The sequence below is a fragment of the Fundulus heteroclitus genome, chromosome 2 (assembly GCF_011125445.2).
Source record: "Fundulus heteroclitus isolate FHET01 chromosome 2, MU-UCD_Fhet_4.1, whole genome shotgun sequence".
Classification (NCBI taxonomy): domain Eukaryota; kingdom Metazoa; phylum Chordata; class Actinopteri; order Cyprinodontiformes; family Fundulidae; genus Fundulus; species Fundulus heteroclitus.
Genome location: NC_046362.1, coordinates 35,318,575 through 35,343,710, shown reverse-complemented (window position 1 = coordinate 35,343,710; position 25,136 = coordinate 35,318,575). Strand labels below are relative to the sequence as shown.

At 42.8% G+C, this 25,136-nt stretch overlaps 1 protein-coding gene across 3 annotated transcripts in view; it reads right to left on the bottom strand.

Moving 5' to 3' along the window:
• Positions 1-24,725, bottom strand: part of znf423 (zinc finger protein 423) — a 112,165-nt gene extending 87,440 nt beyond the window's left edge. For 2 of the 3 annotated variants that reach the window (XM_036126376.1, XM_036126381.1), the window contains exon 1: positions 23,517-24,724. In XM_036126376.1, coding sequence (XP_035982269.1) covers positions 23,517-23,556 — 40 coding nt within the window. In that variant the 5' untranslated portion in view covers positions 23,557-24,724. Of the gene's footprint in view, positions 1-23,516 lie in introns of all 3 variants that reach the window. The other variant, XM_036126365.1, reaches the window with a different exon arrangement.
• Positions 24,726-25,136: the final 411 nt, after the last annotated feature.

Here is a 25,136-nt window from a genome sequence, read left to right as displayed (position 1 = left end):
AGAGGTGTTGAGGATATTGATTTAAAAAGAAAGCAGAACCACGTTTCATTACATTTGTATGAAAAATGTCGGAGGCTCCCTGCCTGACGTGCGTATATTCCACTTCCGTCCAGACGCTTCCTCGCCGTAACAGAGCAAATCCAAACCAACAAGCAGCTGAGCAGGAAAACCTGCAGCCACATTAAATGGTGCATTAAATCCTCCTGTAGGTTTGCTGTTGTAACTGTGCAACAATGTGAAGAAGTTAGGACCCACACCCATGTGCACACAATAAATAATCTGTTCTTTATCGAGAAATGTTCATTCTCGCAGGTAAACTACAGTCTAGCCTTCTTGTTTCTCTTAGAGAGCAAAGGATTTCCTCCTTGCACAACTTCTTCATCTCTTTCTTACTGTACAAAGGTGCACGTTACTACCAACAGCAGCAGGGGATCCCTGTGGCTCCTGTGGGGTTATTTGGGGGGACTTCTTTCAGCATCTTGCAGTTACTTTAAGGGTGAATCTGCTTGGATAACCCAGCCTTGTCATGTAGGCAGTTGTTTTGCATTTCCTTCATTCCAAACTGTGATTTCTAATTCTTCTCAACCATCGTTAAACCTCTTACCAGACTTATGAGCTGCGACAGTTGTCTTTTTGAAGACAAGGCAATCATGAGTCCCTGATATATGATTTTAGGTGGGATTAAATGTGGTGCTATCCCCATTAATTTCTTGCCAGAAGTCCTTTTTTGATTTCATTTTATACAATAGTTGACAACTTCCTTTTCTTAAGTTTTTATGATTTTTTTATGTTATGTATTTCTCAGTAAAGTTCATATTAATATTGTTAATATTAAGTAAATATAACATCCATCTGTCCAAATATGACGGAAACAATCCTAATCGGATGCAAAAACATGCATGACGCCAGCAGAGGAACGCACTCCAGCAGTAAGCGCTGCATTACAGCAGCTGCAAGACTAAACAACAGAGCAGTCCTGTCTCTGTTGTAATGAGATGCTACGCTTCATTAAGCATACAATTATACCAGGTTGTCCACAGCGACAAAACCCACATTTACATGCAAATCGAACGTGGGATGCAAATGAGAATACATCAAAACCAGGGTCCGCCGGTCCAAAGCCGACAGAACTCTTGATTTAAATCAGAGTGCCGTTTAAAACCCAACACAAATATGACTTTCTGCTGTTTTTGCCGTTAGCTATGTCTCCTGTCTTCTGAATTTCAGGTGACTGTATTGTCCTCAAGCCAAGAAATTAGATGAGCACTGCTAGGTATGGTGCAGGACGTAGGATGCTGTGGGCCTGGTTCTCTTTACAAGGCTCAGAGAACGTAATGATCCATTGCAACCACAAGCTTTTTAAAATACCGGGATAAGTGAAACAAAAATCTGGTGGACTATCAGGCTGTTAATCACTTCCAGTCCTCAGACCTGAATGCCACAGAAAAGAAGAGAGGACAACAGAGGATGCGCAGGGCTCTGGATGATCTAGAGCAGGGGTGCCCAACTCCATTCCTGGAGAGCTGCTATACTGCAACATTTATGTACCTTTTTCCATCAGTGCTCAGTCATTTAACTCCACAGCGGCAGAGCTGGACCTGCTGTCCCATTGTCATTTGATTCAGGTGTGTTGGAGCAGTGATGCATCCAAAAGTTGCAAGATGGTAGCTCTCAAGGACTGGACTTGTGCATCACCTGCTCTAGAGAGATAGAGCAAGGAGACATGATGCTCTCCATGCATACGCCAACCTTAAGAAATGTTATTGGAGGAGACAAAATGCTGTTTCATAAGCCAAAGCTGGTTGCACAAAGCATTAACATGGGTGCCAATAATAATGACACCTGCGATTTTTGATTCTTTCCCCACTGAATAAATTTACTCAAATTAAGCGTTACATTTTTTTTCGCCAGCCTTTGAGTGTGAGACTGTGCTACTGCAATAAAATTTAAATTTATTTAAGGTATTTTCACACATCTGAGCCAGGGGTGTCAATAAATGCAGCCAACAGAGTACATTTAGCATTTTTAGAGAATCCTGTTTTTACTCATTAAAAGAAACCTTTTTCCTGCACCACCTACTTTTCCCCTCAGAGTCTGTGTGAACTGCTCCAGTCTGCACCCATTGGCCGCTTTATTAGATACAACCTGCTAGGGAGGGTTAAATCTCCTTTCTACTTCAGAACAGCCTTTTTTCTTCATGACAGAGTCAATAAGGTGTCAAAAACATCCTTCATATATTTTGGTCTATATTAGCATGGTAGCATCACACAATTCAATAAAATTTTATTTATATAGCGCCAATTCATGAAACATGTCATCTCAAGGCATTTTCCAAAGTCAGACTCCATCAGATCCTCCAGGTTGGTCAGAAAGTTTCCTCTCTAAGGAAACCCAGCAGGTTGCATCAAGTCTCTCCAAGCAGCATTCACTCCTCCTGAAAGAGCGTAGAGCCACAGTGGACAGTCGTCTGCATTGTTGATGGCTTTGCAGCAATCCCTCATACTGAGCATGCATGAAGCGACAGTGGAGAGGAAAAACTTCCCTTTAACAGGGAGGAGAACCTCCAGCAGAACCAGAACCAGGCTCAGTGGGAACGCTCATCTGTCTCGACCCACTGGGGCTTAGAGAAGACAGAGCAGAGACACGGAAACAGTTGCTGCACATCCATGATGCTAATGTCCCATTCCTCCATGTCCTAAAGGTTTCCTGCTGGACTGAGATCTGGGGACCGCTGAGGCCGAATCAGAGGTGGGGAATCCAGATTCAGAAAGTAAAAAGTCGGTCCAGAGATTAGATCTAACCTTTGCATTTCCAGCTCCACAGCATAGACTAAAATGACTAAAATGACCTGGTTAAGTGAGCAGGATGAAGGAAAAAAACGGATTCCCCACCTTTGATGCCGATGGAGTGCAGTGAACTCGTCACTCGTTTGCCTTTCTATGAACTCTCATTAATCTCCATAATGTCCTCTGACATCGACAACCATCCACGTCCACACAGCTGCTGCTTACTGGACATTTGCTCTTTTTCTGATGATTTTCTGTTAACCTGAGTGGATGATTACCTCCTGAAATACTCACACAGGTGACCATGCTCAATTCAAAGTCACTAAAATCCTCTCTCTTGTCCCCGCTGATGCTCAGTTTGAACTTCAGCAGGACGCTGGGTAGCTGCCAGGTGATTGGCTGATTTGCCTGAACATGTGTGCCTTAAAGAGCGACCATCTTCTGAAGATGCATTGGTTAGAATAAATTCTGGGTTATGACGGCTGTTTTTTTTTTTTTTTTTAATGCTCTATGTTTTCATCGCAGGCGATCTGATGGCAGAGAACTACTACAGCATGCCTCTGCATCATCATCGCCGTGTTCCCATGTACAAATATTTACACAGTTGTTGTCATTAATTATCTGCTCACGCTCCTGCAAAGCAAAGCCGCTCAGCCCTCTCTCTGCTTTCCTCCTGGATTTTTAACCCATTTTTTACTGTTCACTCTGCCACGCACTTCTCCTCTTTTGTTCTTCTTCCTCCGTCTCTTAACTGCTCCGGCTTTTATCTCCGCTCACCTTTGTTCGTTGACTTATGCTCATTTCCCACTTTTCTTTCATCTACCGTGGAACAGCTCGCTGCCATCTTTGTTTTACATTTAACTGTCCAGTGAGAGGAAAGCATAACTAAAAAAAAAATAAAGATCCTTTGTCTTTTTTCCGTCTAAACAGCCTGCACGCACAGTATCAGGGCCACATATTCCCAAAGCAGCCCAAGGTTCCAGTTATTCCCAGATCCATTTGACGAACGGGTCACCGTGGCCAATCTCGCATCGGCCAGGCAGCACGAGGAGGCGGGATGTGGGTCAGAGTAGCCAATGACAGGCAGCTTCTCCTCCCCTGGGCCCAGCTGATTGACAACCCGTGTTGGACGGAAGTCAAGAGGGTAATTGTCATCTGACACTCTCTCCCTCTTTATCTGTCTGTCTCCCCCCTTTTCTTAGTGCCACCTCCCTTTCTGTTCCCTGTGTCCCCTCTACAACCCCCCCCCCCACCCCCAATCCCAATCTTCCACCAAAACCAGCAATCCCTCTTGGATCCAGAAGGACGCTCTCATTGGCTGGCCCTCCCGTCCCTCCGGACCGACTTTGTGACGCTACTGGCCTGGAGCTGATGCCAATCTCCATCCCCAGCCAGCCCTCAGGGACCGTCTCCCCCTTCCATCCCAACACCAACATCACAAACTTCAATGGCCTGTGTCAAACCCACACATACACAAACAGATCAAGTCAGGGGACGGGGACAGAAGCTGATTAACCAAATACTTTTATCAGCAGTAAAACTGCTTTCTCTGCCTGCCTGCACTCTGCACAAAACAGCCTTAAAACACAAAAAAAACAATCCCCAGCACTGTGTCGCGGGCCAGAAACACCAGGCCACTCTGAGGTTTGGGACTCGGCGAGTGTTCGTCCATGTCTGCTGTTGTCTGTGACCGTGTGCGCGTGTTGAGGGACGGCGCTAGCAGCGGGCTTGGATGGATGGCAGAGAGGAAGAAAAACAAGCCCACAAAGCCTGGCGGACAAGCTCCGTCGCCCTCGCTATCTGTTCCCTTTCCGCTGCCTCTCTTATCGTAAGTCTCTTCCCCTTTTCCTCTGATTTGACCCAAAATGTTTTCGCTATCTGATTCTGTCTCCAGCTGCTACAGCAAAGTTGATTTAGTTGTCATTCTAGAGTCTCTCAATTGTACAACATACATTTGTACAAAAATATCTATCCATCACACATTTCTTCAGCCGTCGCTTACGTCAGAGAAAGATAACCAGAATAAATAGAAAACAATGGTTTTTTTAAAAAAAAGGACTTTATGTGAAATTAACTGTTAAATCATTAATTCATGGTTACTAGGAGAGTTATAAGCCAGTGGTGTTGAAAGTCATAAAATGTCATAAAAATATATATTTTTCTAAGTAAAACACAAAAATATATCTTTGTTGGGACATTTTATTAATTTAGTTTTAGAAGTGCTCTGTACTAAACGTGCAACATTGTAGAAATTGGCTTTGTAAATCATTGTAGACCTAAAAAGTAACAAGGGTCTTGCATGTTTGGCACAAAGTTTCTGGGTAAATTATTTTAAAAAAATTAAAACATGTTTTAAACTCTCTCTATTTATCAAGAAATAGGTTACAAACGGTTTAATTTCAACAGAAGTCACTGGATGTCTAAGGTCCTGCATGCTGTGAAATTAGACTGAAAGCAAAATACGAGGTTGCAAAAAGACAAATGCTTGTTCTATCAAATGGTTTCCATTTTAATAGGATTTCACTTCGATTTGACCTAAAAACTGTCTGGCTCAGAGTTTATCTGCTTAGCTGTGTTTCCTTCCTAGATGAAGCCGCTAAAGGAGCGCATGCTGCCATTACCTTTTTACTTTTCTCTCACATAGAAAATACCCCTTAATCAGCGCTTCTGTGCTCTTTTATGCATCTGCTCAGTCCTCTCAAACCCGAGTCAGTCGTGTTAAATGGCCGTTCACACTGAGCCTGGTTCTGTAGGGGAGTTTTCCTCTCCACTGTCGCTACATGCATGCTCAGTATGAGGGGTTGCTGCAATGTAAATGACTGGATGCAACCTGCTGGGTTTCCTTAGATAGAAAACTTTTAACCAATCTGTCTGGAGGATTTAGTAGAATTGACTTTATAAAGTGCATTAATGACATGTTGACGCTATAAAAAAATAAACTAAACTGAAGTCATTTGGGCCTGCACAGTGTCACAGTGGGTAGCGCTGTTGCCTTCCAAGAAGGTTCTGGGTTTGAGTCCAACCTTGGGTCTTTCTGCATGGAGTTTGCATGTTCTCCCTGTGCATGTGTGGGTTCTCTCCGGGTACTCCGGCTTTCTCCCACAGTCCAAAAACATGACTGTCAGGTTAATTGGCCTCTCTAAATTCTCCTTAGGTGTGAGCGTGTGCGTAAATGGTTGTTTGTCTGTTTCTGTGTCGCCCTGCGACAGACCTGTCCAGGGTGTACCCCGCCTCTCGTCCATTGAAATGCTGGAGATAGGCACCAGCACCCCTCGCAACCTAATGAGGGATAAAGCGAGTATGGAAATGGATGGATGAACTCATTTGCATACTTTTTTCTCCTCGTCAGTAAAAATACTGCTTTAAAAAGTTGTAATAAAATAAAAAATTGGATCAAACAGTTGTGCTGGTGGGCCACATCTGTACCGTCCAGGAGCTCATTGTCAGACCAAGGGACGCCATCCTTGGTTTGGACACCTCTGTTGGCTGTAGCATTGACTCGGAGTTGAGCTCAGTGGGCTCTGAGCCAGTTAAGAACATTTTTTATTAATTTCTGTTGTTTTTTATGTTTGTTTATGCAATGTGTGCTCTTGTGAAGCACTTTGGGATTTTCTATCTAAAAAAAAAAAAAAAAAAGGTGCCAACAACATTATTATGGGATCATTACAACTGCAATCAAAAGCAGTTATTTTTTGAAGCTAAAAAAAACATTTAAGTGAGCTTTTAATTTGCATTTGGGATTCTGTTTCTATTGATCAAAAACTTACAGAAATTCAAAACGGGATTCAATTTTAACGGCTGTTACATTTTCTCTCCGAGATAATGAACCTAAATATGCAAATATTTCACATTAAACTGAGCAGAAAGAGAGAGAATAAGAAGGCAAAAAAAATTGTTTATGAAGAGTTTGGGAGGTCAGTGGTGATAAATTGTGTTTAAGTGGAAGCTATTAAAACCTAAAACAAAGACAGAAAGACCCTTTAATAGTTCTTAAAGGCTTGATCGTGTTAGCTCAGACTTTTTTTCAAAGTAAAAAAAAAAAGAGCATATATCTACAAAGCTTTACAAATCCAGAAAGAGCTCCAACACACAACAAATCTATGGAGCGCAAGACTCATTTTCTCTCTCTTTCTCTCTCACGCACAATCAGACGAGCACAGAGTTGATGTTCAGGGCCAAACAACACAGCTTGAGATTAAAGAGCCTCTCTGATCTGACATTTGTTTTTCTGTCTGTCAGTGAGAGAGTGAGGCGGGAAGAGAAATCGATCGCAGAAGAGACGAGGAGGGGTGAAAAAGGGAGAAAAGGAGTGAGGTTGAGGACTAAAGTTAGAGCAAGAAGGTTAAAACAGCAGCGGGGTGAGAAAAGACATGAAAGGGAAATTTGGGAATGGAAGTAAGATACTACGCCAATGACAAATACTAGTACATTGTATCTGTGGTATACAACCTAATCTCAGCCCTAGGATGAAGTGCATTCACCAACAATTTGTTTAATATATGAATAATGTGGTTTAATAAAGCTATTTTTCACCACTAGATGAAGCCCAAAATAAGACGTGTATCAGGCCACGCCTGACTTTATCTGACTCCATCACTCAGCACCCATTTCCCCTCCTCACTTTTTGGATAAAGGATAAATAAATCCACAGCTAAACAGCCTCACCTTTTAGAGGAACTTGTCTAGTGAAGAAGTAAGTAACTCGTAACTTTATGATGCTGTTAGAAAGAGAATGATTTGATATGATGGACGTGCTCCTCCACCATGTTGTGGTGGGTTAGTCCTGCATGGCAGCTGTAAACAAGAGACTGGAGAACAACACAGAGTTTGTGACGTTTAACCACAGTCCATCTAAAAAGATACCTTTAGTTCTTCAGAAAACTGTCTTTTAGTTCTTTCTAGCTAAAAATAATGAAATTTCACTTACTGTACCTATAAACTGTGGTATTTTTGAATCAAAGTGAGAATCTCTTGACTGATTGTTTCACAAAGGCATATAGCACTGAATGAGGAAACATATAAAAACCAAACTGAACTGTGGCGTCTCTATTTATGCTCTTTATATTTTGTCAAAGGCAACCAATTAAAGGCTAACTTTATGCTCAATAACTCCTGAAATGGGTATTAATCCACTGCTGGCTGCATGGATAAAATTAGGTAAAATAAAGTCAGAATTTTGGGTTTGATTTACAGGACAACGATAAAATGCAGCGTCAGTGCTGTAATTTGTATACATCAGTAAATATGAGCACAGATTGTTAAAATATGCCTTGTTAAGCTTACTGCCATGGGTTTTGGGGGAAGATTGTATAAAGTAAAAGTGGAGACGACCAGGAGACCAAGCAGTGTTTCCACCTTATCCAGGTGTCATGTCCATTTTTTTAAGCCAACTCATTTTAAAAAACAGTTATTTATAATAACTTTTATCTGAACCGAAAATATATTTTCGAAACACCTTTTATGAGCTAAAACTGCACGTCTCAGCCTTTTATTTTGAGCTCTTCTTCTCTGTTGTTGTCGTATTGATCCGTGCGTTTAAAATAAACGTGAAGACGGTGAAGAAGAGCGCACATGTGAGACAGGAGAAGAGGTGAAGGAGGGCAAAGCATGGAAAAAAAAAAAAAGAGAGGGCAGCAGCAGCAGCAGGAGGAGGAGGAGGAGGAAAAGCGTTCCTCTGGAGCACCTCCACTCCAGGGAGGCCTCCAGAAATAACTGAACTAGAAGACACCCCCGCCTCCCAGTAAACACAGCCTGCATTCACCAGTACGGACTGGGCTCAGGGCGCAGCACCACAACACCTAGCTGCTGCACAGCCGTCGCCGGGAAGAGGCGAGCTGCGTAGTTAAGCTGCTGCAGTTCATGCATAACCACACACACACGAAGCGGCACAAGAACAAGCAGGGCAGGGCGGGCTGGAGGGGTACATAATTGCTTTCTCTTGTAGTGCAGGCTCAGGAGTGCTTTTTGACTGAAGACACCAATTTCACGCTAAGGCATTATTTAGCTTGATACAAACTTGATTAGGCTTTAAGGGCGGTGATACGGAGAGAAAGAGAGAGACTGTCGGAGAGGAAAAAAGGGAAATAAACAGCTTTGTGTCGCTGGCGGACAGATTAACTCACTCGTCATGCTCCTTCTGGGAGGAACGGGGGAAAAATATACACACAGAACGGCAAGTGTGCGCTCGGAGCGTGCCTCGTTGTTTGCTTTATTATTCTCCACCAGCCTTGTAATCAAATACGTTGCGTGCTTTCTATTTTTAAATCTGATGTCTATAATTAACAACGACTGGAGAGTTTCTGCACATTGTTAAAGCTGACATCCTCCAAACGTTGTTAAAAAAAATGTCCCGAACACATAACCAAAAATCAGAGAGGAGATATTGCTAATAAACCAAACTGAGCAAATATAAGTTTGTAGTAAAAGATTAGTAAATATAGCTTTTTTTATGTGGAGTTTAGAGGCTAACTCCAAGCTAACCATCTGAAGACGTAAAGGTGGTGGTCTCCATCTCCAGTCTTCGGGGGTCGGTGTCCTGCAGCCTTTAGCTGCGTCTCTGCTTCATCACACCTTGACTGCGTGCTGCTGAGGCGGTTTAGCTTTCTGATTCAGGTATGGAGGCCAAGGGACACATCTAAAAGTTGCAGGACACCGACCCTGGAGGATTTGAGCTTGAGGCCAATGGTGTATAATGAGATCTCGTGGCACCAGATTTTGCAACATTAAAATCCACAACTTTGCTCAGCAGGAGGAAGTCTGTCTCGCTGTCCCGTTGATGTCAGCGTGGGACTCTATCCGGAGGAGAAAGAGCAGCTAATTCAGATCAAACTAATTAAAAATATCAGATGCAGATGAACTCAGCAAAAACAAGAGTCCATTTTCAAAGGGGGGTTTCATTCATTAAGGGGGGAAAAAATCTTTCCAAACCAACCTGGTCTTGTGTGAAACAGTAATTTGCCCTAAACCTAATGACCGGTTGAGCCATCCCTGAGGGCAACAGCTGCCACTAAGCGATAACAGGCAGAGCCTTTTACATCTTTTGCAGATCGGATCAGAAACAATCCCTCAAGCGTCATTCATAGAAGAATTAAACTGCCTCTTTTTGCACTTGTGCTGCAAAGCTGCGCTCAGTGTAACCGTGCTGCTCTGTAACCTGCATACAGCTAAAACCTGTCGCTTCTTATTTTTTTTATTTTTAATAAAGTTTATTTAGCTTGTTCCTCAGGTACCCTGGGGGTAATGGAGCCTCAGCAGCCACCAACATTATGCCTTCCAGTTATTCTGATTCTGACGGCACAGGTTTGGTTTCTGGACCTGCCTTGCTCCAACTAACGTCCACAGATCCCCATCCCGGTATTCAAACCCCAACACACAATCTGTTGTTCTTCCTTTGCCTTACCAGTCTTCCTCCAATGCAGTCTCGTCTTTTCTTTCTGCCTCAGATGGTATAAACGCGCCATCTCCGCTGATATAAACCAACGCTAAGTTTTTTGTAGTTAATGCTTAGTCTTCTAACATGAGCAGATCTGGACAACAACCTTCACCGATCGTCTGATTCTGAGTAAAAAACAAACAATTAGGAAGTTTTCATTTGTACTCAGAAGTCAAACGTTTCTCACAAACTCCGACTTTTAAATCCAACATGGCTGATGTGTGTGTAAACGGTTGTAAAAGCCGCTTTAATTAAAGGATTATTTACCATACTGACACTGATTGCCTTGGTAACCTGGATAAAACTTTACAAGTTTTAGCTTTTAAGTTTTAGTGTGTAACTGCCTTTTAGTACTAAAATGAAGATTAAGCAATTGTCTTGGATGAATATTGCCAACAAACATTTACAGCAAATGCACAGAATATTATTGGACAGCAGGATGTTTTAATATGCAAGTTAAAAAAAAATCTAAAAAAAAAAACAAATCTGGAAAATGTGTAATATCTTATTGTTTCCAAACATACTAAAAGATCCGCTGTAAAAGGGCAACTTTTATGAAATTTTAAAAAAATAGGTTAAGCACACTGCTGCCATCAGGAGAAACTTTGAATTTCTTTCTTTAAAGTGAAGAAGGTGAAAATCACTCAGCTTTTGTGAGTATTAATTTCTAATAAATTCAGATTTGATGTTTTAGAACAATAAAATATTTGCACATTTTTCTACAGCTTGTTTTACTTTCTTCATATTGAAAAACTCTACAAACACACTCCATACTTCAAGAGTAAGTAATTAAAAGATGTTTTTTCAACATCTTTAAGCAGTAAAAAGCTCAATCAGAACCAAGACAGACACAAAGCAAGAATAAGGGAAGGAGCTCAACATTTTAACACTTCTTTAGCAGACTCAAGCAGAGGAGTTTAAAAAGTATATAAAAAAAACTTCATTTACAAACACATGTCAGGTCTCATCTTTCCCCGAAACAGTTTCTAAAACATCTTTTTCAGTCAGGAGTCTGTGTCTCTCTGCCTCTCGCTGTTTTACTCCTTCTCTTTTCTCCCGCCGCAGCTCGCTCCATTGTAGGGCTCCCAGCAGGACGCCGTTGCCTTTTGACTGGGAGGTGAATGGAAAGGAGTTAGAAAAACCAACTGAAGACTCCAGCGCTGAAAGGAAACATCGGTGGGTCTATAGTGAGGCGCGCTCTACAAAGAGCTGGGAGAGCGCTCGATAAAAAGCAGAAACACAACAGAAGCAGCTTGTTCTGCAGAAGACTCCCCGCTCCGAGGACAATGAACATTAGTCTGGGTCTCAGCCTGGGTTCTGTGCTTTTTGGGGGCTGTGCGTACTTTTCAAAATGTATATGCATGACTTAACCAAATGGTGAAGTGGTAAAAGGTGAATTGTGGGAACCAGTTTGGGCTGCACATCTTGATGATTGCAGTTTTTTGTGACACTTGAGGTTGATTTTCTTTCTGGTGAACTTTATCTGCTGGAGCAACTTTGTTCTATGGATGATACACTTGACTCTGTCTGTCAGTGTTTGGCCCTGTCTCTCTTACAGCTATTGGCAAAGCTTCGGGTGAATCTAAGCTCTAACGTGGCCTCGCCTGCAGGTCTATAAAGCTGGGAACTCCTCACTACTCCAGAAAGCTTCCTGGATGGGAAGAGAAACGTCTTCAGCTTCAGAATAGAAGTCCAGTTGTTTTATTTTTTTCACCTTTTTTGTATTGGCTAAGCTGTTACTAACAACTGTTTGCATATCGCCCCAGTTCTGGCTCCCTGGATCTCAGAGTACAGACTTTAAAATCCTTCTGTTAGTCTATAAATCCCTGAGCCCTCTAGACCACTCAGGTCTTCTGGCTCCAGCCTACTTTGCAGAACCAGAACCAGAACCAGACATGGAGAAGCAGCATTTAGTTTTTATGCTCCACTGATCTGGAACAAACTTCTAGGAACCTGTAAAAGTGCAGAAAGCCTGAGTTCCTTTAATCAAGGTTAAAAACCAATCTGCTTAGAGTGTCCTTAGAATGTTAATGTTTTAGTTTGCAGTCCAACTCGTCTTAAATCTTAACCTACTGCTACTATTCCCCTGCAATGTACTTTCCTCTGTAATGTTTTCCCATTGTCGCTGTCATGTTTTTCTTTCCTCTGTGTTTTTGTTCATGTTCGCCACTTCTTGCTATTGATAAGTGCTTTATAAATAAACTTCTTTCATCGGGAAAACTTGAAAAATGGCTCAGAGCTTAACTGCTTAGCTGTGTTTCTTACCTAGATAAAGTTACAAAAGGAGCTAATTCTGCCATTATGTTTTAACTTTTGCCCCCCACATAGAAAGTACTGCTGGATCAATGTTTCTGTTCTCTCTTTCTGTGTCTCTGCTCTGTCTTCTCTAAGCCCCAGTGGGTCGAGCCAGATGAGCGTTCACACTGAGCCTGGTTCTGGTTCTGCTGGAGGTACTCCTCCCTGTTAAAGGGGAGTTTTCCTCTCCACTGTCACTTCATGCATGCTCAGTACCAGGGATTGCTGCAAAGTCAACGACACAATGCCAGAAAATGTGCACTGTGGCTCCACGCTTATTCAGGAGGAGTGAATGCTGCAAGTCAGTGACTGGATGCAACCTGCTGGGTTTCCTTACAGAGAAAACTGTTCATGACAAATGTCTTTATAAAGTGCATTAAGATGACGTTGAATTGAATGTCATCGTTTGATAAAACAGAAATTTCTTACTATGGTATTTGCCCCTCTGAATAAATGAAAACAAATAACAGGTAGGCATTTTCTAAAATGTTCGGTGAGATTTTGCTGCTAAAATTAGAGATTGATTTATATCAGTGCTTACTTCTCTTCACCTGGAGTCGGCACTTCTAGGTCATATAACACTGGTTTTCCAAAATTATCTTTGAGTGGAGCAATAATTAATTTTATTAACATTTTTACCAGCCTTTTGTCCAAAAACATCACTGAAACGGGGACTATGACCTGGCCTGAAGCCCAAACTCAGGAGGTTAGGCGAGGTCAGAACAGGAAACACAAAAGCTCCATCTTGAACTGACAGACACACACAAACCTTCACTTTTCCCAACAGTCCTCCTTTCATCAACATCAGTCTGTGGCAAAGAGAGTGGAAAGGGAGCACAGTAAATTCATTATGCATCAGCCAGGTGTGCAAATGGGAAATGTTAATTGCCCCCTCCACTAATGTTTAATGTACAGAATGTGATGGAGCGGGAGAAGTGGAAGAGGGGAGGAAGGAGGGAAGATCAGGGTGACTTAAAGAACTAATAAGTAGAAGAGAACAGAAAAAAACTGATGCAAATCTGTCCAAAAGTTCTGAAAATCAAATATATTTACAGATATTTGCAGACCATATACAAATCTCCGATCTAACAAGGAAGAATTTGCATCTTCCAAGAGTTAACAAGCCCACTGATGAAGGGTCCTTCCAGAAGCTAAACATCTATCAAGATTCATGATATCCTCCTTTATACTTTCTAGAAATAATTTTGTGATTCATCTCTAGTGTCTTTTGTGGCTTTAGTTTAGTTGCCAATAATGTGAATGTATTTTTAGATATATGTACATGTTGGTAGACAATTACTTTTACTATTAACAGTAAATCAAAACCTCTAAAACCCTACTTGCTGTTATTCTGTATTTTTTCTGTATTTTAATCATGTAAAGTGCTGAAATGTGCTATACAAATAAATTTACCTTGCCTTGCCTTTAAAAAATATATATGTTTATGTCCATTCCACAATTAAAAAAACTAATCTTTTGTGCAATTAACAGAAATATTAATTAAATAGAAAGAAAACAGACAAAAAACATAAAACAAATTATACCAATACTTTTTTTTAGCACCATTAGGCTTTCTTTCTGTTTGTTAAAAGCATAAATGTAAAAAGCTACATTTGTGATTAAAACTTCAGCTCAAACCTGACTGAGGAACAAACACTGGGAGCAAAACACACCAACCTGCCAGGAGAACCCAGATCGCTACCACGCTTATTTGCAATCCAAACATCCTTCCTTTTTTGTCCAAACATGTAATTATAGATATTTACATAAGACATAATAGACAATAAAAAAAGAGAGTTTCCAGCTCATGGCTGAAGACCAGCAACAACAGGAGGGATTGCAATTTACCGAAATTTGGGTAAATCCAGGAAGAAATGTAGTTTCCACTGTGGGTCGTCAATGCTATCCACTATCTGACCCAAACGGCACAACCCAGAAACCACCATGGCTCAAGCTTATAACATGACGTGAAAACTGCTGGAAAATCAAAGCTGTTTTTACGCCACCACAGAGCAGACACTTCTACACTGGACTGAAATTTACAAGCTTCCACAAAGACGAGCAAAACGCCTTCTTGAAAAACATTTGACAGTCAGACAAAACAAAGATTGAGCTGTTTGGCTACAATGATAAAGGACTTAAAAGGTGAGGCTTTCAAAACTAAGATAATGTACGATGATAGGCCATATGCCCTCTGGAGAAACATTTTATCATCATTTAGAAAAACAAAAATGGCAAAAAGAAATATGTTAGGAGGACTTAGGGTAAGACTTTCAAACTCAACAACCCGGCACCAGCCATCAAGCACGGTGGTGGCAGGATTAAGCTGAGGAGCTGTTTTGCTGCCAGTGGCAGACTGCACCAGTTCTGCCAACCACAAAAGTGGTCAAATATCCAGCCCTAGTGATGCCAGAAGTTTGTTGACGTGTGGTAGATGTACAACTTGCTAAAAGGACAATAAGTCAAATATTAATGGGAGTGAAGGAATATATGAATTTGTATTTCTACTTGAAAAACAATTCAAATAAATCATCAAAACCTAAAACTAATAACTGGAACTATAGGCTGACATCTATGTTTAAAACTACTGAAACCATCCGATGTAAATCTTACAAGTCATTGTTTTATTAAAATAGAAAGCTGATATTTAGACAGGAAAGCGTCAATGTTCAGCTATATTCTCGGTATACTGTTTTGTATTCCTCAATATCTACAATCCATCCCAGACCAGGTAAAGAAAATTCAGGAGTGATTACTGCCAATATTCTCGCGTGCACTTTGTTTTCTTCCCAGAGAGAAAGAAGGCCTAATCTACTTAGGTATGTGTTACTCTCTAAGCTTTCCATTGTCGAGTAATTTGGTTCTAATTGAGCGCAGATCCACATGAGTCCATTACATTCAATTCATGGTGCCGCTGGGCTCCGCCAATCACCAATTACATTAGCTTGTTTTGTCCCATTTATCAAAGAAAAATAGCAAAAACTCAAATCCACCCCCAGCTGAGGAGTCAATGGAATTTCTAACAAAGCTTTCAGAGAGCCATTTAATGGTTCAGCAAGCCTTAATGCAAAGCCACGACAGGCTTTTTATACAGGAGTGACACGACGTGGCTGCACACGCATCCATCGCAAACCTGATCTAAAGCTGCGCAAACACTAATGAGATGTTTTGAAAGGACGCACAAAGCAGGACACAGCCCTCACAGTGCTGTTAAAATCCAGCCATACCTGCGAAACACTGCAGCCTGCGTGTAATCAGAGCCACATGTTAGAGGTTAGTTTTATAAGACTGCTCTCTGCCAAAGAGGTGACACTAAAGACCTCGTTGATGGCAAAGCCAGATGGAAGGAGACAGACAAACAGACACGAGCTCTGTGCTGAACACACAATCCTTATGTGACATAATGCACAGCCTTTATGTTAAAAGACAAGAACCGCGCAACGCCTTTCCAAACAAAACACACTCTCAGTGCTGGTAAATGAATGCTACCCCTGAACTGGTTTCTAACTCATTTATTTCCAGTTAATTTCCCGCACGATGTGATGCTGTCGCAGTTTAATGCTTCTGAGCTGTCGATAGACAACAACTCCAGGCAAATAATAATTACCATCTCAGAGTTTCTTAAGCAGAATGGGTTTATACAGGAGGCTATATGGTGCAAAGGTATTGTGTCATTCCAAAATATGTCCTATTGCCGTCCTTTGATCCAGACTTTCAGGCAACGTTAAACATAGATTCTCTTGATCATTGGTTTCTGAAGGTCTTCAACATTTTCTATAAACTTTGACTGCTTTTCCACTCACTTCAGACCATTGTCTGATGTTGGTTGAGTCATTTAATTCCAAATCATTCAGGAAAAAGACACAAACATTTTCATACAGGCCTATTTTAGCCTAAGTAGTGTCTCTTCTCTAAGCTTAGCAGGCCTGGGTTTAGTATTAGTTTAAACTACTTCATTCCTTAGCCTATGTTACCTTAGGATGAATAGCATGACAGTTTAGTTTTGACTTCTTTGGGTTAGCTTAGCTTACTGCATATTAACCACCCTCAGTTTTAGCCTAGTTTGTATTAGCTTTGCTTGAATTAGCTTAGTTTAGAGTCACTTATGCTGGTCTGGCATAAAAGCACTGAATCTGATAGTCTGACTCTTTCTGAAGAAGACAGAACACCTCCATAATTACCTTTTTTGGTGAGGGGTGGGGGGGGGGGGGGGTTCTGGGAATATTTGTGAGCACTTTTTGCTCCAAGTTGAGCCAACCAGCTTCCATATGGTATTTAATATGCCGTGCATGGGTGTAACAGACGTGGGGTACATGTGGGACATGTCCCCCGCACTTCCTGTATCTGTCTTCTATGTCCCATAACCATTTAAATAGTTAAAGACAAGTGGCAACATGTTTCTTTTCCCAAATTGTCTTTAAATGCACCATGAGCGCACACATGCTAAGCCGGCATCTGGTGGATCACGACTGAGAGGTGCTGCTGAGCAGCACGGCACGCTGTGTTAGAATAATGTTCAGCAAACCAGCCAGAGCCAGCAAACGGTAAAAAAACTTTGCAGTTTTTTTCCAAACAAACCATGTAAGTTGAGTAATGCTGCTGCATGCAGGTGTTAGCCAAACGGTGGCTATCTACATGCCAATATATCATGTTAAGCTGGTTAACAACAATACTAATGTTACCTTTGTCACATCACTTGCTAGTTAGTTCATGCAAGGAATGAAGCCAATCCTCTTTCATTTCTCTGCAGAACGTGTGCTCACTATGGCTTATTTAAAAGAAACGTTATTATATGGTTCCTTAGCTAATAAGGAAAGGTTGAAGGATGATCAATAGACCTCCAAAAAAAATCCCTTCACTTTTGAGATGATGATTATGTCCCTGATGGCGTAATGAACTGTATATCTGTATATCTGTCTTACACTCTGGGTAAATGGACAAGATTCGTGTTTTTATTATAATAAACTATTATAAAACCACATTTTACTTTTCTGCTGTTAATCTTGCACCTGACTAGGTACTGAGGTCTCAGGAAATGTTGCTGCATATAAAGAAATCAGGTCTCACTGGAGCAGCTAGCTTTAAATTTGGCAAAGTCTACAGAAGATGATGAACTGAAAGGTGATCAATCTCTCAGACTCTGAGTCAGGTCTTTGTTTTTTGTCCTATAACCTAAAAGACCCGAAAAAATACGAAAGAAATGGGAAGAAAAATACGAAAGATGACATTTTCGTTTTTGTACGATTTTCTCTCACTGCACAATATGCAGTCAAAGCCAGGCACCGATTGAAAAAGCCATCAAAGTACAAAGAAAAACTCTGAAAATCCTCAAAAAGCCTGATAATCCTACATAAAGACCACTGTGAAACAGTTCTCTGGATTTTCTAAAGGCAGTCCAAGAGTACCATCAAGACCAATGGGGCATTACATTATTTTGTCCTAAAGAATATTGTTTGAGTTTGAGTTTCCAGTTTGAGTTTTTTTTTTAAAGCTCATAGATTTTCTTTATTTTATTTACTGCTGGAATGATGGAAACAAATTGGCTTTGCTCCTATCTCTGCAGAGTAGCTCCAGGCTCACCATAACGTGAACTTCACTAATCGATAAAACACTGGAACTGTATGCATGTCAGGATGGGACAGAAAGAGCAGAAAGCATGGGAAGCAAAAAGGAGGAGATGGAGTGGACTGATGTCATCAGCCCGGGTCCCTCCAGGTCCAAATCCAACCTCCACAGAGCTCATTTGGCTCCGGCGGCTCCAAACAAACAGTAGAAAACAAAGCAAAGAACGGCTAAAAGTGAGCGCTCCGCTCTGGTCTTCCCGCTCTCCTACATCTCCCTGTCACATGTGCTCAGCTCCCGTTTAATGTCCTGCAAATGAAGCGGATTTATTAATGTGTAATTAAGTAATAATCATCACTACATAATGCATGAGAGACTCCAGGGGCTGAGGGCTGAGAGGGAGAGAGAGAGATAGCAGACACAGAATGAGATTTCTGCCTTCCTCGCTTCACTAAAGACACACATTAAAAACGGATTAATCCACTGAAATAATATTTTGATAAGAGGGAAGCGGAGCTCGCTTTCATTTCTTCCTCAGGCTCAGCACTGCTTTTTTTTCTTTTTTTTTAACCCAGGAGCTCGTTTCATGGCACCAGCATCACACCATTAGTCCATGTTCAATTAACAGACAGCAATTAGTCAGGTCCCGTCCCTGCTAACAGGGTCTAATCGCTGCACAGGCTCGACCGCTGCACTAAATCCGTCATAGCGAACACCGAGGCGGCACGGAGGACTTCTGCCCATCAAGGCAGCACTGTGAGAATGTTTTTCAACATCTGACCACATATCTTCCTGCAAACATTTGGCCAATTAGCCAAAAAGATGCTCGTTTGAGAAGGTGATTTACTGATGCAACGAAGAACAGAACGCCTAATTTAATACAAATAAAGTTGACGTCATCATTAAATGATAAAGAATGCAATTAATATGCATTCAGTTGAATTAGCAAAAAAGCTTAATGTTGTGCTGTGTCATTATTTCCATTACTTTTGATGCTCTGTTTCCAGAAATTGCTTAAACTACATGCAAACTTACATTTGCAGTTTTTACAAATGCCGTGTGCACCTTTTGACAGCGTTAAGGCTCTCGGATAACTTCGCCAAGTTCTCAGTCTCTCCGGCTTGCAATGAAAATGTCAACTGATAAATACTGGATAGCTTTACCACTCTAATCTTGCCATGGACTCCTTTGAGGAGCTGCTCAACACTTAATTCAAATAATGTATGCATAATAAGCAGGAAAAGATTTGAAGGAGATATGAAACATCTTCTATGCATTTAAGTGCTTGTTTGCATATTTTTTTTTAAATCTTTTCAATATGTAGATGTTTGCAAGAACGTTTTCTCCACATTTCCAAAGAAAGGTGCTTTGCAAGAAATTGTGATTTATCAAAGAAAACCTGTCTAAGGTTTGAGTTGACAGCATGGGGAAAATTAATCTGTTCAACTTTGTAAAAATCTGCAAACACACTTCAAACAATAAATCTAGACAAAAATGTTTAGAGTGAGAACAAAAATATGTGAAACTAGCAGAAAAAAACACAAGCTTTAGTGTAATTTCATAAAGTTACAGAAGATAAATTCATCAAAAACAGCAAAAGATTTTGTGAGACAAGAAAAATCTTCAGCGTACCAGTAGAAAAAAATAGAGAGCTGACAAACTACGCCTTCTCTTTACATTTCTTGGTTATATCAAAGCCCAATACGTCAGTTTGAAACTGGTAAAAGGTTATTTTTAAACCTAAACAACAAAGTTAAGATCCAAATCATAGTTTGACGTGATAATCATAGTGTGAGGGACTAATTTTCCATTTTATGCATGAAAAAAACATACGTTAGAGTTGCCCAGCATAAAACTGAATCCTGTCGCAATCCCAAAGGACCGCTTCGATGCAATATTCATTAAATTATTACATTTCAAGCTCCGTACATTCATCCTCTATGACAGTATTATATTTCAGCAGTCGGATGGACTCCTACTGCCCTTGCTGCCTTTCAAAGGCATTGTTTAGAGATGCACCCATCAGTCTTTTCAAAAGCCAATACCAGCTTGTAATCTGAGGTCTGACCTGCCCAGTCACATTTTTTTGTAGCAGTTGTAACATTTTAAAGAAAAACACTGAGCTACAGGCCCCTTGGTGAGGTAGTAGGTATAAATCATACTGAAAATAAAAACATTACATTATCAAATACCAGCCCCAAACCTACTATTTATCTGATTTTATTAGAATCAATAAAGGGCATCAAAGTGCATGCTGTTGATGCATTTATCAAAATGGAGGAAGGTTTAAGCTTTGATGCACTTAATGGTAGAGAACGCAGTTCCAATGTTTTAGTATTTGAGCTGTTGTCCGTCCCCCTTTAGAGCCGATCAAGGGACAATTGGCCAATTCCAAACTCTTGCTAATTGATTGGTGCATTGTAACTAAGTACACTTAAAGCTCTTTGCCTTCATGCCCTGCTTGCTAATGATGTTGCTGACCAGTTGGGGGAGCTTTTACTGCCCCTTCCACCGTTAAAGACCATTAATCAGGGATGAACTGATCCGCCTTTTCATGGCCAACACTGATTTAAAAGGGCTAACCTGCTGATTCAGATTTCCACAGATTACAATATACTTCAAAGTGCTTAACTCAGAAAGCAGAAAGGAGTGTGCTTCAGGTTTTATGACAAGAGGTTGTAGGTTGGAATCAAACTAAAAAAATTAAGCTGTTATTTAGTCCCCTTTCATGCGTCAAATTATGTGTCGCAAACCTTTCTATGATTTTTATTAAAAGCTGAAAAAAGTGCTGCAAGGTACATGACACCTCAAAATTAGTGGCACATTTTGATGTTTTGGTATTTCATATGCCGGTCAATAATCCTGGGAAAATTGTGGGATTCCGGCCTTCGACTTCGACTGGCCTTCGAACGATACAGAATTTAGTTAGAAATTGTTAAACTCAGGGTGATTTGTGGGGACGTCAAAGTAAAGGAAAAGAACGAGCGAGAAAATTGTGGGTAAACCGGAACAAATATCGATTTTGTATTGTCCAGCAGCCTTGGATTCCCTAGCTGGAAACTATTTAGGACTTAAATTTTGGCGCTAAACACAGTAGCGCGTTTAGAAAATGACAAACCAAGTCAAAAAATTATTTCTCACATGCAAACACCTTAAAAATAGGAGTTTGGTGTGAGTGGAATATCATCAAGGCCTTACTTCTGCTAAACACGGCGTGAGCCTGTTGATGCAGACAGCTTTCCTCCGCAGCACTAAGGGCGTAAAAAAGAGAAAGCGACAAACATAAACGGAGGGCGACTGGACGATCCGGCCCAGCGCGGGTCACTGCCAGTCGGTCCGGACCTGCAGCAGCAGAGATAGATGAGCTGGGACTCCGCAGCTCTTTGTTGCCGTTTGCCCGCGCGCGGCTGGACGGACGCTAAGCCAGGCAGCCAGTCAGAGTTGGGTGAGCAGGTGAAAGACAGGAGAACATGAAAACACAGATAATCCCTCGGTGATGCTCACCTCAGCCTGGCCCCTCACCTGCTACACTCTCCCCCCCACCCACCTTTAACCCTTCGCCCCCCTCCCCTACTTTTTCCTCCTCCACCCCAACGCCGGGTCGTGCCAAGCTGTCAGAGGGGCAAGGTGTGGATGGGAGATAGCAAACACACACAGGAGTACACTGAACACATGGTGCTTAAAGGCAAGACAACAAGGGCTGTATTTGGAGAAAACAGAGAGAGAGAGAGAGAGAGAGAGAGAGAGAGAGGGAGGGAGAGAGAGAGAGACAGAGAGAGTGGTGGTCGTCTGCATCGGCTTTGCCTCGCTTCGCTCCGCTTGGCTGCCTCACTGAAGCTAAGCTCCGGTTATCCAGGCTGCTGAGACCTGCCGGCCTCAACAACGAGATCCCACTTCCAAAAACATGAGCTCAGACAAACACACACGCAGACACACGCGCAGAGACCGGGCGGCTCCAGTGATCCGGATGGGACGCAACAACCATCTTCAGCCCGTCGTTCGCATTCTGATCAGAGAGACACAGGACGCTCTGCAAAACCTCATGTTTTCCAGACCTGAGCGGCCCTTGTCCTTCTTACTTTAACTCACCATTTACAAACGGGTGTTGACGCAATTTTCAGTATTTCTGTTGCGCCACAACAACGGCCCTTCAAACCTAAATCCACGCTTAACCTGCTTTAGAGACTCTTTTAGCCCAGCTGCGCGTAAACTTTGAGCTTTCGGAGTTCGAATATTCATATTGTGGATAGTGATCTGCATTTTTAGACCAGAAACAGATCTGTGCTGCAGGAATCAGCTCAAACTGAGCCCGGGTTTGCTGCACAGAGATTCCTGAGGCAGCTGTGGGAAGGGAGAACTGTCACTGCCAATCAGATCTGCTTCCCCATGAGAGCTAAAAAAGCGACAGTTTTGAACTGTTTTCCTGCACACGCAGCCCGCAGTAGAAAGTCAAAGCAATCCCCCAGGGAGTGCATTAACACATTCTGTCAGAGATTCCTGCACAGCGCATGCAGCCTCCCCTCTAATGTGGACCGAACGAATGGCGTCCTGCCTCCAAGAAGAGGCTGCAAAACCACCAAACATCCCCGTGCTCGTCCAAGAACCCCCGACTTATAATTAATGCCAGAAATCAGGGACAGTCACGGGAAAAAGCAAAGTCTGGACGCTTTCAGGAAACGGGGAAGAAGAGGGGGGAGGGTTGGTGACCACATGGTCGGACAGTCCCGTTGCCCATCTGGGTCCCATAAAGGAAACGGGGAGGCCAAGGACACCACATGCCCCCCCTCTACCCCGCCCCTGCATGATGCCCACTCAGCCATGCACTGCAATGAACCCCGCTTCATGACGATGGCGGAAAAACTCACGCCTCATTGGGCAAACCTAAAACTTATTTTTGCAACAAAAACACGCAGAACGTGCAATTACGCACATGTTTTAATTATAAATATGAACTCAAGCGTTGCACATGCGGGAAAACTGCATTTATTGGAGTTAACCTTCCATGTATTGTTGACTATATTCCAACATCCTGTTCACAATGATGCATTTTCAGGACTGAAAAATAAATAAATTACGATTTCTGGACTAATTCGGTATTAAATTGTAAAGCCAGAATCACAACAAGTTTGTGTGGGGGGTGAAATACAGCCCACGCTGTCAGAAAAATGATCCACCCGTGTCAGCTAATTAAAAAAAAAAACAATTTCCACTCAGCCAAGTACCGGGAGGAGACAAAACTACTAGTTTGTTTGTTTGTTTGTTTGTAGCACACTCTGTCCAAGTACAACAAGAATATATCTGAGGTTTTAACCCACGCAGCTGTTGAGCTTCACACAGCCTGCTTACAGCCCTTTGGGGGGAAATCAACTTAAATTAAATTAAGATGCGACGCTGCAGCGGCACAATTCCCGTTCCGCTCCCCGAAACCAGCGACTTCTTACCTTTAACAGAGCGCGGCTTGGCCTGTTTCCGTCTGGACATCTCCGCTTGGCTCTCTGGAACCTCGATTTTCTCTGACTGCTCTCGTTCCGCTCCGGGTCTCAGCTTCCCATGCAGGCGGCGGAGCAGCCGGGCTGTCCTTTCCTCTTCCTCCCTCTTCTTCTTCACCTCCACCACCTCTTCGCCGCCGCCGCTGCTGCTTCTTCGCCTGTTGCAATGCGGCAGCTTGCGCTCGCTGCCGTCAGTCCGGCCACAAGCAGCCCAACAACACCGGGAACGGGGAGACGGTCAGCTGCTGCTGCTGCTTTTTTTCCCCCACGCACACCAAGCCGTGGGTTTAAGCGGACACCACTTCCACGGTCACCGCGACTTGATTTGTTTCGGCTGTTTCTTCTCGTCGCGCCGCCGCCGCCGCCGCACGCGTTCCGCCTCCTCCGACCTCTTCCAAGCGCTCGCGGACGGACCTGTGCGCGAGCTGCCACCGCCACCCACGCGCCCGGAAAAGCAAAACACCTGGACGGGACCTCCGCGCGTCGTGTGTGTGTGTGTGTGTGTGAGAGAGAGAGAGAAGTGACAGCCACGCGGCGGTCCCCGCAGAGTGGGGTTGCCTTTTTTCTTAAAAAATAATAAGAATTTCTGTAGGATGAAGCGGACTTCCTCCCTTCCTGCGCTCCTCTCCTCTTCCTCTGAGCTTCTTTAGTTTAATGTCACTGTCTCGGGCTGTTCTGGTTCTCTTTACACCCCCCTCCAGGAGCCGAACCGGACAGCCTCCCGTGTTCCGTCCGCTAATTCTACTCTAGGTGGTGTGGATCTGGTGGCATGGACAGTGCGCTCCTTCCCCCTGCCTCTCCACCCGGAGGGGAAAGCTGCTTTTTGCAACCCACGCTTTCTGTTTGTTAATATTTCCTACAGCGGCGCCAGTACGCAGCAGCCTGATGTTTGGAGCGGTCTAACCCTGCGCTAGCCTCTGTCTCCCTGCTTTTTCTTTGTCCTGACTCTGGCTACCAGCCTCCCTCCTCCTCCTCTGCCTGCCTCTGCTGGCGGGGCTGCGGCGCAGACACACATAATAAAGCCAAGGCAGGCAGTGCTTGGCTGGAAATGTAGCCGCGTCCCAGCAGGGGGATGTGAGAGAAGGGTCCCGGCGGGGGAGCGCTCTGATCCCGCAGGGAGCAGCTCGGCACAGCCCGGGTTGGCTGAGGCAGAGAGGCAGGAGAGAGAGAGAGAGAGAGAGAGAGAGAGTGAGGGGCAGGCTGGGCTGAGGGAGGGAGGGAGAGAGGGGAGGTAGGGGAGGAGAGTTATGCAACAGCGGCGTGTTGTGGCCAAATGGCGCAACTGCAACGTGGACTTGAAATAACGGGGACTGGAGCTGAGGGAGAAAGTGGACTTGGAGTCAATAGAGGCATGCGCGGAGGTCAAAAGGTCTAAAGCCCCATCTCAGAGTTCATGAGAAATTACATAAGACTGAAAGACGTCTGGCTTGTTTGGACGGCTTGAAGGTGAATACCACTTCTCAATAGAAAGATTATGGCAGCCACGTTTATATGCCTATACAAATGAGACCAAAATCCAGTTTATTATGATCAAATAAGGCTATATACTACAAGCATCTGTCCAGATAGTGT